Raw genomic sequence first — 23465 nt, 5'->3', positions numbered from 1 at the left:
GCGACTGGGGGGGGGGGGGGAGTGAAGGGTCTTCCTCGGAGAAGTTGAGGTGATGTGATCCACCAAGACAGTTGATTCTTGCATGATTGAGTTATCAAAATGGTATGGGACATCGGGAGCTGTTGAAAGGACCATTGAGTAAACAGCATCCATTGGAGGATCCTCATGTGAAAGCGAGCCAAGGGGAGAAGGGGAATAGCTGCTGCCATGAGTCCTAACACCTTCAAAACTAATCTGGCTTTGACTTTGTTGCATTGTAAGAGAAGGTAAACTTGTCTTTGAATATCTGACACTCTCTGCTCTGTGAGTCTGGCTGAAAGATTGAGTGTGTTTAAGGTGGCCTATAAAGGTAATAGATTGACAAGGTGACAAGGCAGATTTTTCGAAATTTATCGAAATGCCTAGAGCTTGGCAAGATTGGATGGTGAAGTCCCTGGATAGAAGAAGCTGATGTCTGGTGGTGGCGGTAAGGAGCCAGTCATCTAAATATGGAAACACCTGGAATCCTTGACGTCTCAAGTGAGCCGCGACCACTGCCATGCATTTGGTAAACACACGGGGGGCTGTAGTGAGATCAAAGGGCAGGGCCCTGAACTGGTAGTGACTGGCTCCCAGCCTGAAGCGGAGATATCTCCTGGAGCGTCTGTTCATCTTGATGTGGTAGTACGCATCCTGAAGACCTATCGAGCACATCCAATTGTCCTGACCCAAGAAGGGTAGAATGGACTGAAGCGTGACCATCCAGAATTTTGTTTTCCTGATATACTTGTTTAAGTAGCTGAGATCAAGTATGGGTCTCCAGTCCCCTGTTTTTTTTGGTACCAAAAAGAATTTGGAGTAGATTCCGGATCCTTGCTGGTCTGCTGGGACTGATTGGATAGCTCTTTTTGATAGCAGCTTTGAAATTTCTAATGCTGCTTGTTCCCTTAGACCGGGTGGAACGTCTGGACGGGATCTTTTGGGTTGGGATGGGATGTGAATAAAGGGAATTTTGTAACCCTCAGATATGATCAACTGTACCCATTTGTCTTGAGTAAAGGAAAGCCAGGCTTTTGGGTACAGGGATAACCTTCCCCCGACTGCCTCCGAAGGTGGACAGCCGGGCAGCCCCTCAGGGATGCTGAAAGGGTTTGTCAGAGAACATTTCTCTGCTACCCTGGTTTTGGACCTCCTCTGCCTCTAGGGCGTCTATTATTATTCCCCCTCTGCCTCTAGAGGGAATCGACCTTGTCGTCAGATGAGACTCCCTGGGATTGTTTGGAACCACATCTTTCCTCCCCTCTGACCTTTGGGATAGAGTCTAGAAGGGTAGAAAACGGACTCCTATGGCAGAGAGAGTCTTACCTTCTACCTCGCACCTGGTCAATGTATCCTTCACCTGTGGACCAAACAAGGATGATCCATCAAAGGAGAATTGGTGAAGGACGCCTTGAAAGGGTCCGCAAAGTTGCATAGCCGCATCCAGGCGTGGTCGTAAGGCAACACCTGTGCCTGCGGCTCTACTCGCCCCATCTGCAGCATATGAGACCAGCCGCATGGAGGAGTTAACGATGGAATTCAGGGTTGCCAACTGGGAGTTCATTGTGTCTTTGAACCCCTCAGCTGTAGGATCCTTTATCAGTTCACCCATATCCTTGAGTAAATCTCTCTGGAGACGAGTGAAGTGGCATAAGTAATTCAGCGAACGAAATGAAAAGGTCGCTGATGAGAACATCCGCTTGCTGTACCTGTCCATGGTCCTAGATTCCTTATTAGGAGGATGGACAGGAACCGAAGGATCGGCTAACTCCTTCTTAGTGGCCGCAGCCACCACCATGGCATCAACAGGGACACCTTTGGATAAAAAATCTTTATCTCTAGGGGCAGTAATAAATTTAGATGGTCTCCTCGGGGTGGGTTCCACTGAATCAGGAGCCGTCCAAGCCTTCCTTGCCACCACTTCCATAAGGGGGTCAATGGGAGGGACACCCAGGAGGTAGAAGGGCGAGAGCCAAACGCCTCAAGATACACTGACTCATCCTCCGAAGGGTTAAGGGCTGGCCAGTTCCCCTCTGTTTAAGGATCTCAAGGATGTCAGCAAAGGAGACATCCTCAGAGGGATCGAGGGAACCTTCAGATTCCTCTAAGTCAGTGTCAGAGGTGATAGACTCAGGAGTCAATGTGCTTCCTCTTGCACTGCCTCTTCCTAGGGGATCTCCTACCGAGTCAGGAGAGGCCTCGGAAGAGGAGGAAATTCCCAATGGGGAAACTTGAGGAGTTGGCTCTCACGGTCTAAGGCAAGGGGTGAGTAGAAATCATCGCAGGCACTGTAGATGGGGGCTGAAGGAGCCGACTGTGGGGCAGAACCTGGTTCTAGCACGCCCGCATGACCTCAAAGGCACCCCTGTCAGGCAAGGCCAGAGGCCCCGCTCGAAGAGACAAGGACCTCCCCGGCACCGACAGGGATGGCTCCGAGCCGATGTCGGAGCCGAACTCAGCGCGAAGCCCGAGAGGGAGAGCGGGGTCGGACAAGGGTCGATGCCACTACCGGAGCAGAGCGAGGGAAGCTCGGTGCGAGATCCCTCCAAGGAGGAGATCGGAGCAGACGACGGAGCCGAAAGGGAAGGTATCGGATCCGACGCATCGACAGTCATGGCACCGACAAGCCCTGGCTCCGAACTCAAAGGAGTCGGAGGAGACATGTATTGGGGAACGGAAATAGCCACTGACTGCTGAGTCGGGCTATGCAGCATTTGGGCCAGTGCCTCGGACTTGAGAAGTCTACCCCCTACCCTTTGCAAATGGGGGTAAGATAACCTGGAAGACCGTGAGGAATGGGTTTTATGGCTCCGTTCAGAAAGAAGAGGGATCCTGGCACCGAATGCGGAGCCAATAGAGGATCTAGATCTCTTCCTAGACTGTGGCTCCGATAAGAGTATTGGAGCCAGAGTTTATCAGCCTCGGCTCCAGCGGCGAGGTAACAGTATGAGACTTGGAAACATCGGCTCCGGGGGCCGATGTCGGCCGACTTAACCTTTCCAGCAGTCGACTCAGAAAATGGAGCCGACTGTTTGGAAGTTTTAGAAGGCTTCCCCGACACAGACTGAGTCGGGGGGCCTTCAGGCTTTAATAAGCCCCGCAAGATTAATTTATTCTTGCGTTCCTGCAGGACTCTAGGGCTAAACCCATGACAAACAGCACAAGAGTCCTGCAGGTGCAAAGGTCCCAGGCAATACACACAAGAAGTGTAACCGTCTGTCAGAGACATTTTCTGACATCACGAGTCACACTTCTTGAAGCCTGAGACCTTAGCGTCTTTTGACATAGTGAAAGGAGTGCCTGACAACAACACAAACACACTACAGACACACCCTCTACTGAAGAAAATTATTAAATTATTAAGGCTAACACAAAGCCACAAACACACATACAAGCCCTTAACAAAAACTACTAATTTAGTCACACTAAAGGACTGGGGCAAGGAGGGCCGAAGGCCTACAAGTTAAGGGAAGAAAAGGAAGGGAATATAGACCCGAAAAACAGGGGTCGATTTATCTAAATATTAATTAAACTAAAAAGGTTATGGTATGAAACAATAGGGGGTTAAAAAATACCTATTACGGTAAAAACTCTCACTCACCTGCCTGAGCCGGTAGAAAAGCACCTCGTCAGCTATAGCGGCAAACGAGATCTGAGTAGTTACCGCCTAGCATTGTGGGATATAGGGGAGCCTCGAGCCGGTGGAATTAGCTCTCGAGCTTTAGTATTGGCCGAGTCGGAGCCGAGGATCGGCTCCGAACCCACCCAGCAAGAATGAAGGCGAGATGGACAACTTAACATCTATATTTTACAAATACAGGGCTAAAGAGGCCCACAAAGAAAAACCCTGACTATTAGAAAAGAGATTAATAACTCTAAATAGGGCTAAAAGACCCACATAAAACAACTAAGCCAACAGGGCACTAACTATCCGAAACTATAGATTCTATTATTAAAATTTTAAACACTAACACACAACTATCTATATGAAAATATCTAAGACAAAAAGAAAGTTTTTTTTTATCAAAACTTGCTGTTTTTTTCTCACAAATGGTCCGAGCTAGATGGATCACTGAGATCTCTCTTGCCGCGGCAAACTATATCTGAGGTAATTCCAGCAGTACATTGTGGGATAAGGCGCTTGGTCTCGAGCTACTGACACACCTTGAGCTTTGCTATCGGCCGTGTCGGAGGCAAGGATCAACTCCAAACCCATCAGTGAGAATAAACGGCGAGATTTAACAGCTTCACATCTGTACTTTCAACTATCAAGATTCATTGCATCTTTAACATAATGGGATTTTAATAAGATTTTTAGAAATAGTTTTTAATTAGATATAGTGGGACCCTTATAACACAATTATAATACAATGATATGAAATGCTATTTTAAAAAATATATATAAAAAATATAAAAAGCAATGATGGTAGAAAACATCTAAGAAGTTTTTTATAGGATGTTTTTGCTGCTACTGATTTATTTTCCATGTTCTGTTTTTGCAACTGTTGTTAACATCAAGTATATATCTTTAAACAAAAGAGAACTATATATTAATGAGACTACACTAAATAATTAATTGTATAATTGGCTATTGGAGTGGCAAAAGTATAAATTGAATGCACATTGAGTATAACACTGTCTTGATAAAGCCTGGGAGAGCCCGGGCGAAAGCGCTTGACTGTATTGTGATTTTAAATCATTCTTCGTGCACATTTTATTTGTGAAGTTAAATTAAAGCAGCGTTTTCTATAAACTATCCGGTTCCTGGTGATATCTCTGGTCGTGTGCTTGTTGGCGTTGTCAACTATCAAGAGACTAAAGTGTTTATTTAAAAAGAAGTTATGTTCTTACCATAAAGTTCCATCTGTATTGCTCATCTTCATTCATTCATTCATTACTGATGGGTGTCAGTTACTTCCTCGGAACCAAACCAGCCTTATAACAAGCTCGCACCAGCCAAAAAAACACTTGAGCTAAGCTTTACCCACAGTGCCCCTCTCCCTGTTACCTCAGATCGAGTTTGCCCATGATAAAGAAAGCAGAGAGTTTTTCTGAACAGGTCCCCTAATGCGGGATTTGGAACAAATCCAGACCTCCAGGAGCCCCCTGGAGGGGGAAGGAGGGTGGGATGTAATGCATGAATGAAGATGTACAACACAGATGGAACGTTATGGTAAGAACATAACTTCTTTATCTAATGCTGGTAATCTTCATTAATTCCTTAATGATGGGACAGAGTCCCTAGTTACTTTATGCCCTGAGAGGCCCTTATGGAAGGATGTTCCTGAGTACCATTGAACCAAAGGATGCTCTCCCCCTGGAGACCAAATCGAATTTGTAATGAGTGATTAAGGTATGAGGGGTAGCCCAAGTTGCAGCTGCACAGATATCATCCATTGAAGCCCTTGAGTGAAAGGCTACAGAGGTCGCCACTGATCTGATGGAGTGTGCTTTGACTTTGCCCGTTAGAGGAATTTGATTATGTCGGTAGACAAAACATATGCAATTTCTCAACCACTTAGATAAGGTCACTTTAGAAACAGAGTTTCCCAATTTAGGACCTGAATAGGAAACAAACAACTGGTCTGATTTACCTACTGATTTAGCTCTGTCCAGATAAAAACGTTATTGTCTATGTCTATGTACATCCAGCAAATGAAGGCAATATTCTCCTTTGTTTGAGTAGTTTGGAAAAAAGTATGGTAGGTGAATGGTTTGGTTAATTGTCAATCCTGAAATAATTTTAGGCAGGAAGGAAGGAAGGGTTAGTCCGGAGTGATACTCTGTCCTTATGAAAGACCATATAAGGGTGCTTTATGCAAAAGACCTGAAGTTCGGATATGCATCTTGTTGAGGTGATGGCTACTAAAAATAGAGATTTCCAGGATAAGAACTTCATATTGCAAGTGGCAGCAGATTTGAAAGATGATTGAGTCAGGGATTGCAGTACTAGTGTTAAACTTCAAGGTTTGATCGGTTCTTTGAAGGGAGGGATGATATGTGAGACCCCTTTCAGGAAGGTTTTACAGAGACGATGGGAGATTAGGGATGAGTATTGGAATCCATTATGGAGGTTTCAGATAGCAGCCAAATGTACTCTAATGGTGGAGGCTGCTGCTCCTGAATGAAGAAGACCTGAGAAATAATCCAAAACCACACTAACAGAAGCTGAGCAAGGGTCTAGTTCTCTCTGTTGGGACCAAATAAGGAATCTCTTCCATTTGCTAAGATAGATTTTCCGAGGGGATGGTTTATGTGAAGCCAGAAAAAATGTTACATACCAGGGAGGTAAGGTTATTCTGTCTGGCAATTACTGGAAGTGGAGAAACCAAGCTGTCATCTTGAGATTGGATATGTTTGGGTGAATCAACATCCAATCCATGGTTAAACTAGATTTGTCTGGGCCAGTAGGGTGCAATGAGGATTACTCTGCTTCTCAGTCAAAGGGCCTTCATTAGAAATTGTGGGATCAGGGGAAGGGGAGGGAAAGCATCCAGAAGTCCCATGGGCCAATCGTGTTTTAGAGCGTCCCTCGGAGACTCCCCCTGTGGGGGAATTAGGGCAAAGTAGCTGCTGTATTTGTGATTTGCCGGATAGGCGAATATGTCGCAACAAGGCTGGCCCCAGAGGCTGAAGATCTTCGCCTCTATGGTTGGATTGAGGGACCACTTATGAGGCAGGAGAATACATCCGCTCAGTTTGTCTGCAATCACGTTGGAATTCCCGGGAATGTGCATTGCTATCAGACAGCGGTGAGAAGCTATCACCTATTGCCAAATTCTCATGGCCTCTTGACACAACAGGTAGGACTTGGTCCCTCCCTTGTTTGTTGATGTACCAGACTGCTGACATGTTGTCGGACTGAATAGCAATTTTCCCTGACGGGAGGACAGATTGGAATGCTTGCAATACCAGAAGCACTGCCCTCAGTTCTAAATCATTGATATGCAGGTTGACCTCCATGGTTGACTAAGTGCTTTGGACCGTCTTTCCCTGAAAATGCCCCCCCCCCACCCTATCAGGGAAGCGTCCGTAGTCACTGTGGCCTTGGGCTGAGATGGGGAGAAAGGGAGACTCCATAGGCCTTTTTTTTGGCTTCATCCACCAAGTTAAATCTTGTTTGCATCGCTTTGTTATACGGATCTGAAAGGACATAGGATGGTGCGAAGAGGACCACTGTGTTAGCAGCAGCCACTGAAGAAGTTTCATGTGTAGCCTTGCTAGTAGAACTATTGTAATTGCTGCTGCCATTGATCTTAAAAGTTAAAGGACAGTCCGAGCTGGAGCCTTGTCTTGTGAGAGTATCACCTGGAGTTGGGACCTCAGTCTTTCTAATGTGATCTGGCAGGGAGACTAGGCAAGATTGGGTATCGAAAGTTGCTCCTATCAATTCCAAGGTTTGAGAAGGAGTCAACTTGCATTTCTCCCTGTTTATAGAGATTCCTAGGTATTTTGCTAGTTCTAGAGTGTAGTTTAAGGCTGTAACCAGTAAATGCTTGGTGGGGGCAGTAAGGAGCCAATCGTCTAAGTAAGGAAACACTTGGAATCTTTGCAGCCTCAAGTGAGCTGTTACCACTGCCATGCATTTGGTGAACACTGGATGCTGTAAAGAGTCCAAAGGGCAGCGCCTGGAACTGGTAATGATTGGCTCCCAGCTGGAAGCGAAGAAATATTCTGGAGCGTTTGTCCATTTTTATGTGGTAATACGCATCTTGAAGATCTGTTGAGTACATCCAATCGTCTTTCTCCAGGAAGGGTAGGATACACTGAACCATGATCATCCGGAATTTTGTTTGGTTGACAAATTTGTTCAGAATGCTGAGATCCAAAATTGGTCTCCAGTCCCCTGTCTTTTTTGGCAATAAAAAGAACTGTGAGTAAAATCCGGATCCTATTTGTTCTGGTGGGACTGCTTGGATGGCTCTCTTTTGAGACAGCTTTCGTATATCTTGAGCTGCTGCTTCCCTTTGACTGGGTGAAACTTCGAGAATGTGCCTTAATGGCTTTGGACAAACATTGAAGGGTATGTGATAAAGCCTGGCTATTACATTCTGCACCCAAGAATCTGTGGTTATTGTCTGCCAGGCAGGGTGGTGCAGAGAGAAACGTCCCCCGACTGCTTCCAGAGGAAAGCAGTTGGGCTGCTCTTCAGGAGCACTGATAGGGCTGACCAGAGAAAGAATCCCTGGATCGCTGGTTACATGGACCCCCTCTGCCTCTGTAGGGGCATCTTCCAGATGAGATACCCCTTCTGCCCCAGGGAGTAAACTCAGCATGTGTGTCACGGAAAGGACCCAGGGATTTCTTATGCAACATCTTTCCACTCCTCTGATTCCTAGAATAGGATCGTTGAGGGGTGGAAAAACATATGCCCATGGCAGACACAGTCTTAACGTCTTTCTTACACCTGGCTAGTGTGTCTTTGACTTTGGGGCCAAAAAGGGAAGACACTTACTCTGGAGCATTAGGACAGGAAGACTTAAAAGGGTCCACAAAGTTGCAAAGGTGCATCCAGGCATGACGTCTCACGACAATGTCTGAACCTGCAGCTCTAGCCACCCCTTCAGTAGCGTGAGATATTAACTGCATGGATGAGTTGGATATAGATTCCAGGGTCGCAAGCTGTGAGGCAACTTTGTCACATACCTCATCAGAAACTGCTCCTGCTAAGGTTCTGGAGAGCTCTGAGATTAGGTCTCTCAGAAGCCTAGTAAAGTGTGCCAAGTAATTCAAGGACCGAATGGCAAAGGTTGATGAGGCAAACACTCACTTCCCTAACTTGTCCACCATCCGAGACTCCCTGTTTGGGGGGTGGACAATCTGGCTCTCCTCGGTGAGCTCTTTCCTAGTGGCCGATGTCACCAGCATAGTGTCTACCAGTAGGCCTTTGGACCAGTGTGGGCTTCCTTCAGGCAGGGACAACATTTTGTCTGCTCTCCGAGGGAGTGGTTCAACAGCATCAGGACTCTTCCATGCACACTGCACAATGAGCTGGACTAATTTGTCTGCAGGTGGGGTCACCCCAGAAGAAGAGGGTTGAGCACGAAAAGCCTGCAAGAATACAGATTCCTCAGAGGAAGGGTTGGTGGGTTTCCAGTCTCACCACTGCTTTAAAATTTCCAGTATGTCACCAAAGGAGACATCCTCAGGGGTGACCTTGGGGACTCCAACCCCTTCATCGTAGTCCGTATCTTTGGTGAGGGGCTTCTCGGGGGAGTCCACGTGCTTCCTCTTGCACAATCTCTTACATGGTACCTCTTCAGCGGGGCTTCTGATGAGGACTCCGAAGAGAGGGCACCTTGCGTTAGGGTATCTTGAGGCTCCTGTGCTCGATGTCCTGATGTGGTGGCCTGTGTCAGCTGCAGTTCAGAGGGAGGAAATATCTGGTATTCTGACGCCAATTGTTAGCCTACAGAGGCAAAGGCCCTCTCCATTGTTTGGCAAGCTGGCCCACCTGAAGAGGGATGGGAACCTGAAACCAAGAAGGATAACCTCGGAAACAGGGTCATACCGAAGAACCTGAGGAAAATACTCTTTTGGGGTCAGAGTGTAGGGAGGAATACCCCTGAAAGGAAGTTTTTGCATCTGATGCCATCTGTAAATCTTTCACCATTTTTAACACCAAAGAATCTGAGACAATCTTTTGCCAAAGCAGGACATTGAGAACAAGTTTCTAGGACCAATTTGTGAAGATATTGGCAGAGGGGGAGGGGTGATAATGTTTTCTTAATCATTCCATACTGTTGGTCTGTCCATTTTACTGAAAGGACTCCTGTTTCTTACTGATCTTGTGATGAGTGAAGGTCCCACCACTGCCAACCAATATGTGATTTATGATGGTCCCACCACTGCCAACCAATAAGTGATGTCTCTATGCTGGGCCAGTAATCAAGGAGCCTGAATCCTCACCACTGACACTGGAGAGGGATGTGTACTTGGAATACAAATGATGCACTCAATACTTCCAGATGCAGACCTCTCTCCATCAAGCACGATTTCCCTTAAGAGCCCACAGGGAACACACTCAGCCAGGGGTCTGGCTTTTTCTATATCTGTCTCCCTCCAGGTCCACAGTAAGACTACCCACTGGTACAGCTGTAGGGTTAGGTCCTCAGCTTGAGTGTCCAAGCCATGTCTTCCAGCACCCTCTCTGTAAACCCAGTGCTTTGTGTCCCTGCCCCAAGCAGCTGACACACACACACACACACACACACACACACACACACACACACACACACCTGGGAAAGGCTGGTCCAGATTTATCTGCTGTGCTTCCTTCTGCTCAGAGTATAAAGGTAGTTATCACTGCCATCAGACACTCCACAATCAGCTACTGTAAGGCCCTTAACAACGGGTGTCCAATTTTACTGTGCAATATTAATACTAGTACAAATGGTGTAGCTGACCAAGATATCTAGGCCTTCTGCAGTGGCCCACACAGTGTCACCAAATAAATATAAGCACTCTCAAAGGTTAAATACTTTCTATAAGGACCAGCCACAGTAAAAGTTTTAAAATATTTAATAATAAATCATAAAAGGGTATGAAAATATTGAATATCTATTCATAGTAAACCACAGAGTTCAAATCACAGGGAATATTGAAAACAACACTGATGAACAAGCTCAGACAAATAAAGAAAAATAACATCTAAACTAAGCTTCACTATATTTTCCTGACTGAATCTAAAGTAATTATTTTTCCCTAATAACTTACTTGGGCAAGGCAAGATAAAATATGTGAGCAGTCTTTCTAGTCAGGCTCCCAAACAGAATACTCTGTCCTCAGAGATTACTCCCTGTAAAATATACTGTTCAAGATGGTTTGCAGAATAACCTCAATTGGTCACCTGACTCTAGGTTCTCACAGTAACGCCCTTTGAAGCTGAGACAGGAATGTAGCATAGATGACTACAATACACATCTAAATGTTTATGGCAGTGCCTGGGACTTCCCCTCTTTTTACTGAGCCAATGAACAAAGGCTTCTTCCAGACCTAACGAATCTGGTCTTATTCAGCACTGTGGGGTACCCTTTTAATGGTTTAACAGTTCATTTACATTTTCCTTATTTTTCTTAAAGTTATTCTTTGCTGTCCCAGTGTCCTCTATTAAAACATATACATTTAATTCAGTTACAATAATACACATACATTTCTTTGCATTCCAGCAGGGTGCACTGTTGATACAATTTAACACAAGCAAACCTCACAAATACATTTTCAGCACAAGCATCTGTACAAATCAGTTTGATATAAAAATGACATATAATTTACATAATTCCAGCTAGCTGTGCTAGCACAAGTCATACATCCACTGCCCTACTTCACCTGGCATGGCTGGCAGTTATTTCCCACTGGTCATCTCTTTTTTTAGCTGTTTGCCAGAATATGGTTGGAATGTCATCTTATAGGAAAAGAAAAAGAAATTATGTCTTACCATAACGTTCCATCTGTGTTGTTGATCTTCGTTCATTCAGTACTGATGGGTTATCAGTTCTGTCCTCGGAAACAAGCCGGCCTTATGTCAAGCTCGCGTCAGCCAAAAACTCTCGAGCCAAGATCCTACACAGAATGCTCTGCTCCCTGTTACCTCAGATCGAGTTTGCAAGTTGATAGACAAAAGTAGAGGCTACCTCTGGTCATAACAGACCTACAATAAAGGAGTATATGAGATCAACCAGGAACCTCCGGAGGGGGACGGAGGGTGGGGAGTACTGAATGAATGAAGATCAACAACACAGATGGAACATTATGGTAAGACATAACTTCTTTATCTGATGTTGTTAATCTTTGTTCATTCCTTACTGATGGGACAGATTCCTCAGCTACCTGTGGCCCTCATGGAAGGACATTCCTGAGCACCATGGAGCCAAAAGAAGCTTTACCTTTGGAGGCCAAATCCAATTTGTAATGAAGGATAAAAGTATGAGGTTTGGCCCAAGTTGCAGCTGAGCAAATATCATTGAGGAAAGCCCTAGCATGGAAAGCTGCTGAAGTTGCCATAGAACTTGTAGAATGTGCTTTCAGTCTGTGAGGCAAGGTGATATTGTTCTTGTTGTAGATAAAGGTAATGCAATTTCTCAACCATTATGCCAATGTAACTTTTGAGACAGGATGACCTAGTCTTGGTCCAGAAAAGGCCAGAAATAGTTGGTCTGATTTACAGGTAGATTTTGTTCTGTCCAGATAGAATCATATTTGCCTATGAACATCCAGGGAGTGCAGGCAATACTCTCCCTTGTTAAAATGATTAAGAAAGAATACTGGAAGGTCAATAGGCTGGTTGATAGACCGCTCTGACACCACTTTCGGTAAAAAGGAAGAATTAGTTCTCAGTGATACGCTATCCTTATGGAATATAAGGTAGGGACATTTGATCCATAAGGCTTGAAGTTCTGACAAAACATCTGGCCGATGTGATTGCAACCAGAAACAAAGTTTTCCAAGAGAGGTACTTTAAATCACATGAAGATGCAGGTTCAAAGGGGGGAGCTGTTAGGTTTTGTAGGACCAAGGCCAAATCCCAAGGTTGTACTGGTTCTCTAAAGGGAGATTTTAGGTGAAGAACCCCCTTCAAGAAAGTTTTACAGAGTCTATGTGACATGAGTGAAGAATCCTGAAAACCAATGCGGAAATTAGAAATGGCAGCTAAATAAACACGAATAGTAGAGGCAGACACCTCAGAGTGGAAAAGATGTGATAAGTAATCCAGAACCACCAAAACTGGGGCTGACAAGGGGTTTAATTGTTTATTCACTGCACATAAAGAAAGCCTTTTCCATTTACTAAGATAGATTAGTGTGGTGGACAATTTATGAGACGCGATAATAATATTGCGCACCGGGGACAAGAGGTTATCTTGCCTGGCAACCACTGGAAGTGGAAAAACCAAGCTGTCAGCTTCAGGGTTCTTAGATTGGGATGAGTCAGGCCCTGCGGATAGGAGATCAACACTGGGGATGGATTGAGGATCCATGGTCGATCTAGCAGGTGAGGCAAGAGAAAGGGGAACCAGACTTGTCGAGACCAGTATTGAACAATGAGGATCACTTTGCTTTTCAACTGCCGTGCTTTCTTCAGAAACTGGGAGATGAGGGGGAGAGGAGGATAAGCATAAAGTTGACCCGAGGGCCAAGCGTGGACTAGAGCATCTCCCGGTGACTGTCCCCGAGGGGGGATCAGGGCAAAATAGTTGCTGCACTTGTAGTTGGTTGGGAAGGCGAATAGGTCGCAGCAAGGCTGGCCCCACAGGTTGAAAATTTTTGCCGCTATCACAAGTTTGAGAGACCACTCGTAAGGCTGTAGAATGCATCTGCTCAAATTGTCCACTATCACATTGGAGCTCCCAGGAATGTGCGTTGCAATTAGAAAGAGGTTGGAAGCTATCACCCATTGCCATATTCTCAAGGCTTTTCAGCATAACAGATAAGATCTGGTGCCCCCTTGCTTGTTGATCTACCAGACCACTGACATGTTGTCTGATTGGATCGCAATAGTCCCTGACAGAAGGATGGAATGGAATGCTTGCAATGCTAGTAGCACCACCCTCAGTTCCAGGACATTGATATGCAAAAGGTCCTCTGTCTCCGACCAGGTGCCTTGGACCGAGTTTCCTTGACACAGCCCTTCCACCCCATCAGGGAGACATCTGTGGTCACCGTGGCTTTCAGATGATGGGAGCTGAAGGGGCAAGACCATTGTTGGGGGTTTCGATACGTCCACCAGAGCAAATCTTGCTTGCATCTCTGAGTTACACTTATCTGAAAAGACAAAGGGTGTTGTAGAGAGTACCACTGAGTGAGGAGCAACCACTGGAGAAGTGTCATGTAGAATGTGGTCAGAGGAACAATGGTGATCGAGGCTGCCATTGACCCCAAGAGTTGGAGTATGGACCGAATGGAAGATTAGTAGTGACACACCAGTGGCTGAACCTGTTGTCTTATTCTTTGAAGTCTGTCTCTAGAAGAGATGCTGTGCAATTCCTCGTGTCCAACAGTACCCCGATAAATTCTAAAGACTGTGCTGGGGTCGTGTTGGACTTCTCCCAGTTTAGAGTGAATCCCAGGCATTGTGCTGTGAAGAGAGTGTAGTCTAGGGCTTCTTCCAGTAGGTACTTGGTGGGGGCGGTGAGGAGCCAGTCGTCTAGATATGTAAATGCCTGGAATCCTTGAAGTCGCAGGTGAGCGATGACCACTGCCATGCATTTCGTAAACACTCGGGGGACTGTAGAGACCAAAGGCCAATTCTCGAAATTGGTAGTAACTGGCTCCTATGCGGAAGCAAAGGTATCTTCTTGAGCGCTTGCCCATTTTTATATGGTAATATGCATCTTGAAGATCTACAGAGCACATCCAATCGTCTTCTTCCAGAACAGGAAGGATAGACTGAAGTGTGACCATCTGGAATTTCTCTGCTTTTATAAATTAGTTTTATTGTGCTGATATCCAGAATTGGTCTCCAGTCCCCTGTCTTTTTTGGCACCAAAAAGAACCTTGAGTAAAAACCGGATCCTATCTGGTCTGGGAGGACCGTTTGGATGACTCTTTTTTGTAGCAGCTTTCGGATTTCATGTGCTGCTGCTTCTCTTTGACTGGGTGGAACGTCGGGTAAGTCTCTGAATGGGAATGGACAGAGATGAAAGGGGATGCAATAGCCTCTGGATATTATCCGTTGTACCCAGGAGTTGGTGGTTATGTTTCGCCAGGCAGTGGGGTACAGGGAAATGTGGGGTACAAGGAAAAACGACCGCTTCCAGAGGTGAGCAGTCGGGCAATGCTTCAGGAGCGCTGATAGAGTTGGCCATAGAAAGAATCTCTGGAACTCCGGTTTCGCAGACCTACTCTCCTGAAAGGGGTGTCTTCCAGTGGAGTTTTCCCCTCTGCCTCTAGGGGAGAACTCGGCATGTGCATCATGGAAAGAGCCCTGAGATTTTTTGTGTCACATCTTCCCACTCCTCTTATCTCTGGAGTAGAATCGTTGAGAAGTCGAGTATCTGAAACCAATGGCAGATTGGTTCTTGCCATATTGTTCGCACCTTGCCAACGTGTCTTTAACTTTAGGGTCAAACAAAGAAGTGGCATTGATGGGGACGTTCATAAAGGAAGCCTTAAAGGAGTCCACAAAGTCACAAAGGCGCATCCTGGCATGTCATCTTGTGACTATACTGGCTCCTGCTGCTCTAGTTGCTCCTTCTGTTGTGTGTGAAATAAGACGCATGGAAAAATTGGATATGGATTCTATGGTCGCTATATGAGAAGCTATGTTGTCACGGACGTCATAAGAAACAGCTCCTGCCAAGGTTTCAGAGAGCTGGTTCATGAGATCCCTCTGGAGCCTGGTAAAGTGTGCCAAATAGTTCAAGGACCTTATGGAGAAGGTCTATGAAGCAAACACATGCTTTCCAAGTCTGTCTATCGCCAGGGATCCCTTGCTGGGCAGCCAGACAGTCTGGCTCTCTTCTGCCAAGTCTTTCTTGGTTGCAGCTACCACCACCATGGCATCTACTAGAAGACATTTTGACCAATGGGGATCCTCAGCTGGGGGAGATAAGATCTTGTCAGGCCTCCATGGTATAGCTTCCAGGGTGTCAGGAGCCTTCCATGCACGCTGGACGATGAGCTGGACAAGCTCATCAGCCGGCGGGGTAACCCAGGAGGTAGGGGGCCTGGCACGAAAGGCCTGCAGGAATCCGGATTCCTCTGAGGAAGGATTGGAGGACTTCCAGTCACCCCTCTGTCTTAGGATCTTGAGGATGTCACAAAAGGACACCTCCTCAGACGGTGACTGTGGGGACCCTTCCCCATTATCAAAGTCCGTATCTTCAGTGAAAGACTCCTCAATGGAGTCCATGTGCTTCCTATTGCATAAAGCCTTGCGAGGTACTTCCTCAATGGGGAGTTCTGGGGAAGACTGCAAAGAGGGGGTCTCCTAAGGGGGAGAAACCTGAGGCCCTTGTGCCCGGTGTCCAGCGGTTTTGGCTTGTGACAGTTGTGGCAAAGAGGGGGTAGAGGACTCAGACATGGGGGCTTTGCCAGCAGAGGCAAGCGCCCTCTCCATGGCCTGGAAGGCCGGACCGCCCAAAGAGGGATGGGAGCCCGGAACTGAGCACGACAACCTCGAAACCAGTGTCACACCCCACTCCAATGAACTGACCCCCAGACCAGGAGTCTCAAGAGGGCTGTGGAGTGTGAGGGGAGGAAGGATTCTGGAGGGTGCCATAGAAAGAAACTGGCGTAGAACCAAGAATGCCCTCCCCACAGCACAGCCACTAGCCTGAGAAGAGCCCGATGCCCAGTGCACAGTGCGCCACAAGGACGACTCTGGCTCCAAAATGGGGTCGGAGGGAGGGAAGCTGCTGTTGCAGGAAGGGGCTTTGATGCTTGCATGGAAGTCGAAGGAGGAGTTTATGTTGGACTCTGAGGAGAAATACATTCACCTGAAAGAGGGAACATAGCTTTAGATAGTTGAGAGAGACCCCTGGCCACAAGCAACTGGTCAACAAGCCGCAACACATCTTGTTCAGAGAGACTCCTAGTCAACCTCATAGAGAAACCTGAAGGTGATTCTGGCCTTTCTAGAAAAGGGCTGTATTGGCTACCAACAAACGGATCCAAAGAAGGAGAGTACTTGGTCTTTGCTAGTTCGAGTGGTGCAGAGCCTGGAACTGAGGGTGTCTGCACCGAGGAGAATGGTGTTGAGGTAGTCTGTGCAGATGAAGGCAGCATCATGGAAGTCGAAGGTTTTTGCACTGTAAAGGCAAGTGTCTGCACCGATGAGTACAGTGCCATCAAGGAAGGTGTCTGCACCAGTAATAATAGTGCAGAAAAGGACTGCACTGAAGAGCATGTCGGTGCCAAAGGTGTCTGCACCGTAGAGGACAGTATCATCAAACTCAGGGCCGAAGGAGATTGCACCAACAGTGCCAAAGGAGACTGTACTTGCAGAGACAATGCCGGTAAAAGCTGCAACAAAACTGTCGGAGCCGTAAGTGTCTGCACTGCGAACTCCAGTGCCGGTGGAGATAAAGAGAACATAGTTGGAGCAAGAATCAATGGGGGCGGTGCCGAGCCTGCAGCCAAAAGGGTCACAGGTGGCAGTGCCAAACTAGAAATGTTTACCTTCTTATAAGTCGACTCCCTGTGATCTCCAGAGGGAGATGAAGTGAGTCACCTCGAGGAAGAAGAAGAAGAACGCCTCTTACGGGGGTTTAGCAGGAGGGGTTGAGCCCTCTGATGCAGAGATAGCCTCACAGAAAGGAGGAGACTTTTCAGAATTAACTTGTTCTTTCTTTCATTCATTGAGGGTCCTGGTCGAAAATTTTCTACAAATCCCACATGGGGATCCACTGTAAGGTGGAAGACATTCAGGCAACAGACACATAAATCATGGCTATCAGAAAGCGGTAACTTACGGTCGCAATCCTTATACTGTTTGAAACCAACACTACTTTTCTTGTCCGACATAACAATGTGGAGAAGAACGACAGTACCAAAGAGTTAAGAAGGCTACCCAGAAGGGTAAGAAGAGAGAAAGGAAGGATTACCAGTGGTGGTAATGAAGAATTACCTCAAAGGTAAGAAAAAGGGGAATAAAGGGAAGAAACTATAGGGAGAGAGTCTTAAAGATATGATAGGGTAGGAGTATAGTAATAGTAACTGACTGAAAACTTTTAAAGTACTAACAATATAGAATCTTTCAAAAAATTATTCACTTAGCTGAGAGAGTGGCTTGATACAGCTGTACAGCAATGCGGCAAATGAGATTGGGGTAACAGGGAGCAGAGCATTCTGGGTAGGATCTTGGCTCGAGAGTTTTTGGCTGACGCGAGCTTGGTATAAGGCCGGCTCGGTTCCAAAGACGGAACCGATAACCCATCAGTAAGGAATGAATGAAGATTAACAACATCAGATCAACTTTTTCAGTTCACAGAAAGAAGCAAGACTAAGTAACTGATGCATCAATGACATTGTATCAAGAGAACAGCAACAAAATCTTGCCATGTCATTCAAATCATGTCATTATGATCCCAGTTATTCTCATTAGGGGTAATACTTAATTACTGACAATGGGATGGGTAAGGCCAATCTATAACCAAATTGGATAGTTTATTTTATAGGTTCATAGGTTGGTACTGGGCTATCTGCCCGAAGGCATATATTAGCCCAGCCACATTGTGCGGTATTCACCGCCACTTTAGTAGTTCCCTAGACCCTTGTACTAGCAGCTAGTACCCTTGGCCCCTATCTAGTAGTGCTGTTGGTGTGATCCCCGTTGTGAACTTTCTGTTACCCATCCACTCATCAAGGTTCCTCTTGAAGAGTGATAGTGAGGGGCTCTGTCTTGTAGATCGGGACCCTGTTCCATAGTAAGGGAAGTCTCTGCGAAGGGAATCTATCCCTCTAGCACGTTCTATTCATTGTTGTGTTGAGGTTTATATCCCTAGAGCGTGTAGCTCGAGTAGATTTGGTTTTGCTAAGATGGAGCATGTTCAACAATTCTGGGTTGGACATGGCTCTGTACGTTAGACAGAGAGCGCCTCTGAGAAAGCGGTATGCAACAGAGAACAGTCTTAGCTTTTTCAATCGTGCTGCATAGGGCAACTGTTTGAGGCCAGTAATCCTCTTGGTTAGGTATCTCTGTGGTCTCTCCAGCTGCTGGAGATGTCTAGCCAGGTACATTCCAATTGGTGCATTGTATTCAATAATGGGTCTGATGAGAGAAGAGTAGATGGGCACCATTGCATCCTTAGATCTTGATGCGAACCCTTTTGTGATCAGATGGGTCACATAGAAGGATTTTCTAACCACTTTGGCAACATGGCTATCAAAGGAAAGCTGACTATCTAGTTGGGTCCCTAGATCCCTTATTTCTTTTTCATATTTCAGGGGATTACCTCCTATGTTGTAGTTTGCGGGTACTCTGTTTTTTCCAAAGGGGATTACTATGCATTTTTTTGCATTTAGCTTGAGACCATGGCTTTGACACCATGCATCTGTCTCATTTAGACCCTTCTGGAGGATCTCCATGTCGGCCGGAGACTCTATTATAGCACCCAGTTTGCAGTCGTCCACAAACTTAGTCAGCCACAGCCCTTCCGTGCTTGCCTGTACTCCTGAGAAGTATATGCCAAACAGGAGGGGCCCCAGGACAGAGCCCTAAGGCACACCACTCGTTACTGGTCTGGATTCGGACATAGGTCCTGCTACTCTTACTTTATGGGATCTGTCTGAGAGCCAGTTTGCGATCCATCTTGTGATGTAAGGGTTTATGCCCAGGCTGGTGAGCTTATCAATAATACCTGAATGGGGAATGGTGTCAAATGCTTTAGCAAGGTCAAGGTAAGTCGTGTGTACCTCCTCCTTTCCCTTATCTATAGCCTGAGTAACTGTCTCAAAGAAATCCACCAGGTTCAGGAGGCATGATCTGCCCTTGATGAAGCCGAACTGTGTGGGGTCCAGCGACTGGAGGTTCCCAGTCTCTCCATTTATGAGTTCCATAATGATTCGCTCCATAGCCTTACAGATCAGACTGGTCAGGCTTATTGGTTGGTAGTTCCCAGGGTCAGTTGTGGCCCCACCCTTGTGTAGCGGGACCACTGTTGCCGTGTGCTATTCTATGGGCACATATCCTGTGGAGAGGCTGAGACTGAACAGGGTATTAAGATGTGGGGTTAATTCCTTTTGGAGCTTGCGTATGACACAGCCTGGGACACCATCTGGTCCCATGGAGGCAGTGTTTTTAGCTTTAGATAGAGCCCTGTTAACCAATGTATCAGCAATAACTGGACTTACACAATCCCCTGGAATGCTAACAGGCCGTATAGGTGGTGGTGGTGGGGGGGATTTGCACTGAACCTGTCAGCCAAGATGTTGGCAATGTCAGAAGGGTCAGTGTATTTTGTTCCATTTTGTACTAGCTCAGAACAGACCTGAGCATTGCCATTTAGGTTTTTGACATAGCCATAGAAAGCATTATGGTTATCCTTGGCATCCTTGGCAACTTTCTTTTCAAAATTAGCTTAGTTGACTTGATGAGGGCCCTCAATTTCTTACTAATGCTGATCAGGGATGATTTTTCTACTTGAGATTTGTCCCTTTTTTGTATAAGTCTCCTCCTTTTATTGTAAAGTTTGCTTATGGCCGGGGTCCACTAGACTGGTTTCTTCTTGCTTGAGGAAGGAGTCTTGGTTTTATTTGGGATAGCACGGTCCATGCAATCCTGAAGATATATAGAGTGCCTTGGTGTAGGATTCTGAATCCTGGATATCATTATCCTTCTGCAAGGGAATAGTGAAGCTTTCCACTTCGGATGCAAGTAGTTTGAAGTTTGCTTTGGAAAGGTTTTTGACTATGGTTTCTTTAACTGGGGGAGGTGGAGGGGTGAGGATGTCCAGGGTTATCAGTTTGTGGTCGGATCTGACCGAGGAGGGAGTGATAACGGGTGTGGTACAATGGGCGCCCATATTTGTGATGATTAAATCCAATATGTTGTCCCCTCTAGTGGGAGAACATACTAGCTGTTCAAGGGCATTTTGAGCACAAAAAAGGGAATTTGACTAAGCTTAAAATGGCTCACGAGGGCAGCTAGCTTAGTACTTACCTATGAGCCTATGTACCATTAAAAACAATGACAAAAAAGATGAAGTTGTAATGATAAAATCCCACTGCACACAGCAGTCACAGAAGAATAGAAAGTATGCCTGATATTGCTGGTTTAGAAGCTGTAATGTTTTACCTCATTAGATTTGTTCGTTTTGGTGAGTTATAGTTTATTTGAATGTACCAGCCCTGTTGGTATAGAGAAATAATTCCTATCTGTGACCCAAATGACCTATGTCTGACTAGTAGCCCTGGGGCCAAACAGCTAGTATGGTTAAGGAGAAGAGTAATGAGGAAATGCCTGCTCTCCTCGTAGAGAAGAGTGTGAGGTGTGCATATCCAGAGTGCACTTCCTATGTTAGAATCCCCAGTAGGAACCAGAAACCATGTTGCAATACAATAAAGGGGCAAGGCATTCTAAGGGGGTCACATCACTTACTTGAGGTGGACACAAAGACTGCAGAACACAGATGTGATGTAATACCTTTTACTGGATCAACAATTACTCTTTGGGAGTTATTAAGTTGATGTAACTCCTGATGAAGGGCTTGTGCTAACCCAAAAGTTCAAACATTAAAAAAGGTATTATAAACAGCCTATGTTACAGAGTCTCTGTGCTTTTTTTGTTAGTGGACCAACATGGCACTTCTTAATTTTTTCTATCACTGAAGTGGATGACATGTCCCAGTCATGGACCTCTGCCTGTCAAATTCTGAGTGTGCTACTGCACATGCGCAGTGCAAATGGTTACTGTACATGTTCAGTATCGCAATTGGAAATGAACACTATTAAAGGAAGAACTGAACGAACTACATCATTATATATAGCATGGCAAAAAGTAACTGAAATACTGGAAAGTAATGACTGTAGCAGATTATAATCAGGAAACAATTGTATAGAAAGTCAATTATATGCCAACGACACCCTTGTAAATACTTTATTTTGGTTTTAATGTTTGATATATGTTTAGAGGTTTTAGCCAGCCTTTTTAAATAATTTGTAAATACTTCACTGTCATAAATAACCTGCATTCATGTTTTCTTGTTTTTGGAAATGAATAAAAATATTTACAAAAAAAAAAAAACCCAGATTCCCCAAGAATGGATGATGGCATTGCCTTAATCATTTGCCCCTAGGAGGACAAATGGTTTGTAGGACTCTTGCCTCCCAGGGGGACAAATGGTAGGCTTGATGGTCATTGGAGAACTTGGAGCAAAAAAGAAAGAAAAAAGTTATTAATTTTAATATGACAAGGTTATCCACATTATCTTGTACATTTTTAAATGTTATCGTGGAACACAAAGGCATACCAGCTAGAAATGACTGAATCTTTGTTATTTTGAGTTTTGCAATAATTTTAAGCATGACAATGTTTTGAAGTATTTAGTTTCATTAGTAATTATTTTATAAAGTGGATATTATTTACAGAAAACTCAGAAAAAATAATAAGTCTAAGATGGAACCCTGTACGACACCACTGTCAGCAGAGGTTACTGACAGCAGGACAATCATTGATCTTTCAGCCAGTGGCAGGCAAGACACCATCAGATCTACCAACAAATTTAGGAACTTACTTTAAGCATCTCTAACTTGCTGAAAAGGAGCAGGTGACTGAGTTTAATGACTGCAATTACAAATGATACATACCTTTGCAGAATCTTAGTAAGCAGCAGAAGTCCTTGTTTTTGAACCTCCATATTATTTAAGGCAAGTGTTTCTTTCAAGCTTCGGATTAAAGACTCAATGCCTGCAACAAAAAACATGGTATAATACAGAAAAATGTTTTTGCACAACGTTTTGCAACTTATGGTTAAACAAAATGACCTTAAAAGCAAAATGTAGATATTTTACCAAACAAACAACAACATATTGTTTAGATCTCTCAATTGTCGTTTAATGTAAAACTAGGTATGTACTAGTCTCAGACACACATAAACAAATGAGGAGAACACTATACTGCTAAAGGGTTTGGTCAAGATTAGTATATGAGATTTTTTTTAATGTCAGGGCAAAGCCCCACATACTTCCCATGCAAGTCTGTGTCCTGCACATCCCTAAATCACACAACTAGTTCTGAGACCACTAAACCTTAAAGTGAATTATAATACACTAAACAAGTTGTCTACTTGTTATGACCAAATGGTTTCACAGAATCAGTCTTTGAGGAGTAGTGGAAAATCCTTGAAGTGTGGCTATCTAGCAAAGAATGCAAGAAAAATGAAAGTTAAGTACTTACCAAGTCCAGGGAAGAAATAGTCAGGGAATTGTTATGGCCTAGTACCAACCTATAACCTGTGAACCATAACGCTAAATCTGTGTTGTCTTGTTCCGTCCAGTTCAACAGTTGGGTCATCAGATCTGACATCGGTGCTTTTTTCAAGAGCTTCGATCAGGGTTCTTATTCTTTCTCTACCCATAATTCCCTCTGATATCCAGATTACCTCAGATCAAGTTTGCCTAAGTGTAACTAGTATATCACCAAGTGAATGCAGCACAGCTCTAGCAATCCATACCTAACTGAACAACAAGGAATATGAATAAAAGCCGGTCCAACAGATCAGCCAAGATCCAAAAAAATGAAAATTTAGAATGAGGGTGTATGGAGGGAATGTTGAACTGTACGTAACAAGACAATACAGATCAAGCATTACGGTAAGTGCACAACTTTTGTATCCAACGTTGTCTTTTCCATCAAATTCACATTTGCGACAGATTCCCAAGTTACCCAAAACCTTGGGAGGTCTCACGCAAGGATATTCTGAAGTTTGGGGGATACAAAGGATGTACGAGATTTAGATCATACATCCAACCTATAATGCAACACAAAGGTATGAAATGTAGAACAAGTAG

At 45.0% G+C, this 23465-nt stretch overlaps 1 protein-coding gene across 1 annotated transcript in view; it reads right to left on the bottom strand.

Annotated features, from left to right (window-relative positions):
• The window catches only part of MEI1 (meiotic double-stranded break formation protein 1), a 2282292-nt gene that overhangs the window by 1652946 nt on the left and 605881 nt on the right, over nucleotides 1-23465 (bottom strand). Inside the window, exon 7 of the mRNA XM_044073933.1 lies at nucleotides 22263-22362. Within this exon, the coding sequence (XP_043929868.1) occupies nucleotides 22263-22362 (100 nt within the window). The remainder of the gene's footprint in view (nucleotides 1-22262; nucleotides 22363-23465) is intronic.

This window comes from Protopterus annectens, chromosome 1.part0, assembly GCF_019279795.1.
Source record: "Protopterus annectens isolate FY-2018-M chromosome 1.part0, PAN1.0, whole genome shotgun sequence".
NCBI lineage: Eukaryota > Metazoa > Chordata > Ceratodontiformes > Protopteridae > Protopterus > Protopterus annectens.
The sequence above is the reverse complement of the archived record's forward strand: the minus strand, read 5'-3'. Positions and strand labels throughout refer to the sequence as shown.